An 8744-nucleotide genomic window follows, 5' to 3' on the forward strand; every position below is an offset into this window, starting at 1 on the left:
AGGGTAGATATTTGCTAATGGTCACCTACCAGGCTAGTAGCAGAGCCCAAGTCCCAGTCCAGTGCCCACTACATCACTTGGCTCAGCATCTTGTCTGATTAGGCCCAAATGCCTGATCCAAAGTCCCTTGCAGACAGTCAACGGGAAGTCTCCCTTTGACTTAAGTGGGGTTTGCATCAGGCTCAAAGGCCTCAGTCCTGCAATTGATAATATGTAGCTGGACTACCATGCCCACTGAAGTTTGTGAGGCTCTACCTGGGGCCAGTAGTCTGCCTACCAACTATCAGCTGTGGGACTTTCTGATCAGAGAACTGTTTCTCAGACATTTCTCTCTCTCCTAGGATCTCAGATGTCAACCACATCATGTACCCTGGTGTCAAACTTGCAAAGAGAAGCACAAGAGCTGAAAGCCAGCAGAACAGTAATCAAGACCACAGTTGAAAAAAATTGGAACTTTAAATACCTTAATTTTAGTACCTTTTTACCAGCAAATATTGATTTAAATCAGAACCTTGGATTAGAGGCAATAAAAATAATGTGAAACCTTTTAAATATACTGAAATAATTAGAAATAGGACTCCTAGGCTATGCATGAAAACCGAAGAGGCAGAATTTGGGGAAGATACAATGGGGGAGGAGGAAGAAGAATGCCATCTTTGAGGATACATTTAAAACATAGTTAAAATACCCAAAAAACCGCATATATTCTGATTACCATCAAGATGGCCTCCAATGACTAGAAGTGAGACATCTCCAGTGTAGACAAGGCCTTGAAATCAAAGTCAATAGAATTATTTACCTTACAACTCCCCCTTGCCCCTCAGTCTAGCAGTGTTTTTTTGTTTTTGTTTTTGTTTTTTTGGGGTGAGGGTTGAGTAGGGACCTGAATCTCTCAATCTAATGCAATATGGAGTTTTAAAAGTGCAGGGTGATGGTGAAAACTCCCATATTACAGGCAGGAGTGAAAGTAAGCTGGTACATGGCCAACCATACTGGCAGGGGGCAGCTTCCCCGGGGCCCTGCAATTTAAATGGGCCTGGGTCTCCGGGCAGCTGCTCCGGCGGTGATTTAAAGGATCTGGGGCTCCTGACTGCAGCTGCTGTCGCAGCCAGAGCCCCAGGCCCTTTAAATTGCTGCTGGAGCCCCAGGATTGTGGTGGCAGCCAAGAGCCCATGCCATTTAAATCGCTGCCAGGCCATACTGAAGGGTTGTCTGGGGGAGTCTGGCTCCAGCCCCGCCCCCTTCTGCCCAAGGCCCCAACCCTTCTGTTTGAGCTGCTCCCCCCAACACCTTTCTCAAGACCTTGGCCGCCCTGTGTATCAGTAAGTCCCTTAAGTTACTTTCACCCCTGATTACAGGTGACTATATTGGTCACCTAACCCACCCATTATTTTATCATCTTCCTGCATGTGCTATTTTCGCAGCTATAGCAGGTAGCAAATTGTGATGATTGTCAGCCCCTTACTAGAATTTCTTTCCCATACAACTTCCTCGCATATGAAACGGAGGCTAATTAAAGAGGGTCTAATGAGCAGAACACTCACGTCACCATTTATTACTAAAATACCCAAGACCATATCCTTCCCCCTGAAGATTTTTATACAGCCCTTAGTGTCAGAGTGCCTCAAATATTTGGGAATACAGTGATAATAAATGTTACAAGGAACATGTTTAGGAAGCCCAACTGTGACAGGCAGCCATCCCTTTGTGGCACAACCTGCCTCTGCACGTATTGTTCCTTTAGTTCCTCCTTGATTCTTACAAGAAATCATTTCAAGGCCAGAACCCTTCAACCATGATCTCCCCTTTTTGAGGTTCATTTATTAGATCTCTTACAGCATATCAAGTTCATTTTTATTACTTTGAGTCCAAACTTTGTTCCCTCTCGATTCAGGGTTACCACAGCCCTCCTTCTGGACCTGTGCAATACTTCAGGTAGGTAGTTTTCCCTCTTTGAGCCAGGAGTCCCAGACCCCTTTTTCTGGAGTGTATCTGATGCTTCCCATCAGCTCTCCCCTTTATGTGAGGCATCTGTTTCTGGGACGTGTGCTGATAACTCAAGTGGATTTTCCTTCCTTGGGTCAGGAATCCCACAGTGCTCCTTCTAAGGCCTGTGTGGGATAATTCAGGCTGGCTAAAGCCCTCAATTAGCCTTTTCTGAGCTTTTCCTCCTCTTTGCCTTTGCCACCCAGCAGGCAGGCCACAAGCAAACTCCCCCTTTAGATCTCTGGAGGCTTCTCTCTTATTACTAGATCAGGCCTAATTTAGCCACATGTGGCTACAGTACTGTAATCCCTCCCCTCTCCCTAGGTAGGAGAGCTGAGTCACAGCAGCTAGTCACCACATTATATTTCTGCGTCCCTTTTGTACCCTCTTCCCACTCTCAGGTCTTTTTTCATCCCTCTTTCCTTATGATCTGAACTGTCTTTCCACCCAGGTTTGGCAAGTGTGGATTTTCTGAGGCAGGGAGCTGTGGCAGTCCAGGCTTTCCATACAGCAAGGGTGGCCAACTTGAGGTGGGGTGTAGCAATTGGGTTTAGGTCTTGTCCAGGATGTGCTGTGGTTGAATCAATGGTTTCTTTGCAGCATGGGGGAGTTAGTGTGGAAGGGTCAAGTTCAGGCTTTCCTCCCAGGATGGGGCATTAGATGTGGTTCAGGCCTTCCACAACATGAAGAGGAGCTGGATTCCCTGGGTGAGTTTGGGATGGATGAAACCAAGATGCAGTGGGGCTCAGTCTTCCCCAGGGTGCAGTAAGGTGGCTCTCCCATGGTAGGGGTTGGATTTGGGCTTTCTCAGTGTGCAGAGGAAAGGGAGATACCCTGGAGTCTGGTGCTGGTGGACCCCCTGTGAATAAGAGCTGGGCAGGCACATCCTCCAACTAGGTTGAGACTCGGGGTGCAGGGTGGGTGGCTCCCAGGCTGGCGCGCCACCAACTTTTTTGCTGCCCTAGGCGGCAGAAGGTCCCGCCCCAGAAATGCCGCCCCGACAGAGGTGGCGGAAGGTTCGGCCGCCACGGTCGCTGCCCCCCAAATGTTAGTGTCCTAGGCGACTGCCTAGGTTGCCTAATGGGTTGGGTCAGCCCTGCTTCCAGGTAGGGTGACCAGATGACAGACACATAATATTGGGAGGCAGGGGGTGGGGATGACACACCGGCTAAGCCAAAAAAACCAAACAAAGCCAGAGTGCAAAATATCGATCGGGATGTGGGACAAACAACTAAATATCGGGCCAGTCCCGATTTTATCGGGAAGTCTGGTCACCCTACTCCCAGGCTCCGCGTATCTCAGGGTGCGGGGCCGGTGGGTGGCTCCCCAAGGGCCCTGCGCGGAGCCAAGGGCCCACTCGCTAAGCTCGGGCTCAGGGCTCCCTCTGGGATCTCCCCTCATCGCCTTCTGAGAAATCTGCCGCCCCGGGCGACACGATTCACACAGCCCGGCTGCGCCAGCCCGCCCCGCAGCGGTAGCCGCCCCGCTCCCGCCCCCTGCCCGGCGGCCCCGCCCCGCTCCGCTCCGCTCTCGGCTTTGCCGCGCCGCCGGCTGGGACCGCCTGTCACTCAGCCGCCCCGAAGATGGCTGCTGCCCTGCGAAGGTTGCTGAAGCCCTCGGTGAGTGTGTGGGCTCCGCTCCCGCGCTGCCGGGCACGGGGGGGGGCCCTGGCTGCAGGGCGGTCGGGGGCCGCGAGGCCAGTTTCTGGTGCACTGAGACCCTTTCGTGGCAGGGCTCCGGGATGGGCAGGTCACCCTGCCCCCAATCCTGCGGGCACGGAGCTCCCCCCACCCCGTGCACGCTGCATGCTCCCGGCCGACCCCCTGAGCCCCCCCGCTCCTGCACGTGCCGAGTCTCTGCCCTCTCTCCTTCCAGGTAGCGCGAACAGCTCCCTTGTCCTGGGGGGCCTGTGCGGCTGCCCTGCGGCCCCCTGTTCCTGCTGCTGCCGCCGCCGCCGGCGGGAGGAAATGCACGGCTCAGGCAGAACTGCCCCTTCCTCGGCTCCATTTCAGCACCAGTAAGTCAGAGCCACCCCTCGCCGCCGCCCCGCCAAGAAGTGTCAGCCGCTCTAGCGCGTGGCGGGCAAGCGGGTGCTTCTGCGGGGCCCCCACGTGGGTGGGACTGAACGGCCGCAGGGGTTACAGTGTAGCTCGGAGCAGCTCCCTGGGGCCTGTGGATCGATCAGTCACACGCCTGCAAAATCCATTCCTCTCCGGCTTCCGCCTGTCGCTAACTGCTTCACTTGTAAAGTAACCCTTCATCCTAAACTGATGTGGGGATGCTGCTAAAAAGGTGACCTCTTGCTGGAGACTATGAGCAGGGCAGGGTTGGACTGTATATTCTTGGAATAGTAACGTCCCCTGCAGATCTGCAAAAAAAAATCTGCAATTTCACAGTTGTGAAATGTTGATCTTTGTCTGGATAACATGCAGGCAACATGACTAAAGTTTTTCTCTTTACAGGACTGAGTTGGAAAACATATGCTTTTAAAATGTCACATTTGTACACTTAGTATTTTTGCTTCTCAAACATGTAACCTCCCCTCTCCCATTGCTATAACGTAAAAAGGCAAAAAAAAAAAAATCCTAACATAATATGAGCACAAATAAATATATTCCTACTACAATATGGTGGATCTTTAGCCATTAAATGACAGATGATTCAAAATTGTCAGGCATTCCTATATACTACTCTGGTTGATTAACTTATTTAATAGTTTAAAAGTATCTATTTAATAGTTTAAAAGTATGGCAGTGGCTCTCAACCTTTCCAGACTACTTTACCCCTTTCAAGTGTCTGATTTGTCTTGTGTACCCCCAAGTTTCACCTCACTGAAAAACTTGCACAATCAGACATAAAAATACAAGTGTCACAGCACACTTGCTGAAAAATTGCTTACTTTCTCATTTTTACCATATAATTAATAAAATAAATCAATTGGCATATAAATATTGTACTTACATTTCAGTGTATAGTATATGAAGTAGTATAAACAAATCATTGTCTATAAAATTTTAGTTTGTACTGACTTTGCTAGTGCTTTTTATGTAGCCTGTTGTAAAACTAGGCAAATATCTAGATAAGTTGATATACCCCCAGGAAGACTCCTCTGAGTATGGTTGAGAACCACTGACATACAGTATGATTTATTCTTTCTAGGTTCTTCCAGGTTTGTTCCTGCCGTTACCCAGCATGCCCCATATTTTAAAGGAACAGCTGTTGTCAATGGAGAGTTCAAAGAATTGAGCCTAGATGACTTTAAGGGAAAATATCTGGTACTTTTCTTCTACCCTTTAGATTTGTGAGTGTAACATTTTTTTTTTTTTTTAAATATTATCTAGACTCCTGCTCAGTCAGACAGAAACAGCATGTTGTGGGTTTCTATCTTTACCAACATTTCATTTGACCTCGTCTTGGGTAGCCTTGTCAAGCAGAAAGCATGTCTGTTTCTAAAGTGTAAATGATAACAGTCAGGGAGGAGATGAGTTTCATACTGCAACAATAGTTCTGTTGGCTCATGTTAAGTATAAAGCTGGGAACAAATCCTGTTGCCTCTGGAGGACCTTGAGTGCTTCAGAACAAAATTGGCTCCACTACATAGGGGGATCCTGGTTGCAGAGAACTCCTCTGCCTGTGCGCCTTGGAGCTTTGAGTCACCATGAAGGGATTTACTTAGGGGTAGGCTATGGCAGAGCTGGTAGATCTGTGATTAAGCAGCTCCAGTAAACAAAAGCTGTTCAGAATGCGAGTTGTGGGTTGCCACTCACATGAAGTCCTGAGCCCACAATAGTAGCTGTGGAGTGGCTCTGCTGGTGGGGTAGCTGGGACAGGATTCCATTTTCAATGCCTCCATCCACATTCCTCGAATGTAGAACTTTTCTGCAAACTGCTCACTAAGAGCTAGCAGAATGAGAACTCATGAAAATGTCTTGCTTGTTGAAAATGTAGACACAAAAAATCAGTGTACTATTTAACTGCAATTGCTGTTTTTCTGATACTTGTTTGAAACTGATTCAGCTACTTGAAAACTTGAATCAGTGATGAAATAGAACTGTAAAACATGCTACATAAGTAATATAGCAGTGTGTTTTGTGCCTGGAAACCAATGTTTCCTCATTCTTCTAAAACTTTTTTTTGTGAAGCTTAGATCTGGAATAATTACAACATACTTTCTTTTATTTACTACCCTTCTCTTCCCACCCAGCACTTTTGTATGCCCAACAGAAATTGTGGCTTTCAGTGACAAAGCTAATGAATTTCATGATGTGAACTGTGAGGTCGTTGCTGTATCTGTGGATTCTCACTTTTGTCATCTGGCCTGGACAAAGACACCACGAAAGGTATGAGTCACATGGCTGTTTTCTCACTAACAGCACTTTGGAGAGTGCTATTCAGAAGTTGTATAAAATCCTGTATTTGCTCATGCAAAGAGGCTGATTGCCATCAAAAGAGCACTTCAGCTAGGATTCAACTCTGCAAACTCTTACTATCGAGCATAAATTTCCACTATACTTTTTGAATAATCTTTCTCTAATTGAACACAAATGCATAGAGAGGCATTTCCTAAATATTCAACGTCCATATGTTTACAGTAGTTTATTTTAGGAGAGGCCTAAAAAAAAAGCAAACAAGAAGAAAGAATTACCTGATTGCAGCATTTGACAGCTTTTCTGTGTGTATATTTAATATGAGATCTAATTTTAAGTATTAAACTTCGAAGCACTATCTTCCTCATCTGGTTCTTTTAAAATAAAAAATGTGGAGACAGATAATAGTTCAAAAGTATAAGGCTCAAAAACTTCTTTGCCATATTTAGCTAATAGCTAACTTCTGTGTTTGAAGTAGTAACACAGCCAGATACTTCACTTTCCTGTCCAGTGTATGTCTGAGTACTCTTGAAGCTTACGCAGTGTGATTAAATGTTAACTTCTGAGTAAAACCTATAATGCATATTCTATTTATGAGATGCCTTAAATAAAGGCAATTTATTACTTGTGATCTTGTACATAAAAGTTAGTAGTTACTACATATCTCTGCTGTGTATGTGTAACTAGTAAGTAGTTAATCAGTAGCTAACTTCTTTCTGATCTAATTGAAACAAAGAATAATAGGCTTGTTAGGAGATTTATAGCATCAGCTGAAAGCTGCTGAAATTCCTAACAACCTCGTTTAAGACACAAAAAAGCTTAAAACTTCTTGTGTAATAAGATGGTGCACCTAACTTCTTGAGAGAAGGAGGAGTTGTTCTTACTGTCAGGTCTCTTTACATTCAGTAATGCCAAAATGATGTTGGTCTTCTGCCAGTAACCAGACTAGAAAACCTAATGGGGCAGTTCAAAAAAGGCTCATATCTGATGTCTTCAGTTGTTGCTAATATGGTTATATGGAAATGCTTCATTGTGTTTATACTTCCTAGCAAAAATGTACCTAGGTCAGGACCAGTCTGAAGCTATGTATAATTGCAGATTCATGTGAAAGCCCACAAGCTCATATTGCCTTCGCGTGTGTGTGTGGTTTTGTAATATGCAGACAGAAGAGAAAGCTAATTTTGTTAAAGTCTGTCATGCCTAATATACTTGGACAAAGCTTTGCCTTGGGCAAATCAGTTTATATTCATATTAAACAAAGTTGGACCAAAACTCCAAAATGTGAATATTGGCTTTGATGTACTACTGCACATGTAAAGTTATATTTGGCACCTGTTTCATCCAGAGGTCTCAAAGCACTCTATAAAGGTGGGAAAGTATTCTTCCCATGGTGCCTTTGCAAGAAACAGAGGTTCAGAGAGACAAAGGCCTTGATTTCTTTAATGCTTATGTGAGTAAAGTTATGCACATGTATGAGTAGTTCTGTCATGGATAGGTATGTGCAGAATCAGGGCTATGTGATTGCCTGAGGTTGCACATTGGTTCATTGACAGTGCCAGGAATAGAAAAGCTAACATTCATCAGTCTTGTTGCAAGGATAGGTTATCCTTTGGCGGTCAAAATGTTGCACAATTCAGTACACTCTCCCACTCGACTGCCCAAATATAGGAAAATATGTGCTTGAAATACTGAATGTATTTACATACAGAAAACAGAATATCTTTGACATAATATAATGGTTCAGATATAAACGTTATTAGCATGAAAAAATGCAAACATCTGTACTTATATATGTGGATATTCAATTTGTATAATAAAGTGACATCTCTCTTAGTAGATCATGTGCAATAGATGCTCTTTTATTTAATTAAAGTGATCACCTAGTGTATAAGGGGAAATAATTTTCCCAAAAATCTTTCCATTGCTGTTATGGGTGGTCTAGTACCAGCTGTGTCAGCAGTCTGAAAATCATCAGTGTAGAAGGGCTTCCTGCTCAGGGAGGTGGTTTTTTTTAAAACCAGCAATTAAGTTTGCTCAAAGCATGTGAACTAATTATACCATATTAAGAGCCTAGTTTAATAAAGGCTCAAGAATGAATGTTTTATCAGTGCTGTGACTCCTGAAGGAAACTCCTAGTAGGCAGTGATGCAATGAACATAAAAAACTAAACAGACATTCAGTCTTCACTCTTACTACACTCAAACTTACCCTTCTGTTATTTATTTCTACTAGAGTGGTGGCTTGGGCCATATGAATATCCCGCTTCTGTCAGACCTGACAAAACAAATCTCCCGAGATTATGGTGTGCTGTTAGAAGGACCTGGTCTAGCACTAAGGTAGGACCTTGTTCTCTGGAATGGTAACCTCTACTGTTCCCTAGTTATGACAAGT

At 45.0% G+C, this 8744-nt stretch overlaps 1 protein-coding gene across 1 annotated transcript in view; it reads left to right on the top strand.

The window, feature by feature from the left end:
- Positions 1 to 3316: 3316 nt before the first annotated feature.
- The window catches only part of PRDX3 (peroxiredoxin 3), a 10261-nt gene continuing 4833 nt past the window's right edge, over positions 3317 to 8744 (top strand). Inside the window, exons 1-5 of the mRNA XM_032780772.2 lie at positions 3317 to 3605; positions 3862 to 4003; positions 5146 to 5287; positions 6191 to 6326; positions 8586 to 8712. Of these exons, the coding sequence (XP_032636663.1) occupies positions 3570 to 3605; positions 3862 to 4003; positions 5146 to 5287; positions 6191 to 6326; positions 8586 to 8693 (564 nt within the window). The 5' untranslated portion in view covers positions 3317 to 3569 and the 3' untranslated portion in view covers positions 8694 to 8712. The remainder of the gene's footprint in view (positions 3606 to 3861; positions 4004 to 5145; positions 5288 to 6190; positions 6327 to 8585; positions 8713 to 8744) is intronic.

The sequence above is a fragment of the Chelonoidis abingdonii genome, chromosome 15, assembly GCF_003597395.2.
Source record: "Chelonoidis abingdonii isolate Lonesome George chromosome 15, CheloAbing_2.0, whole genome shotgun sequence".
In the NCBI taxonomy this organism is placed as follows: Eukaryota; Metazoa; Chordata; order Testudines; family Testudinidae; genus Chelonoidis; species Chelonoidis abingdonii.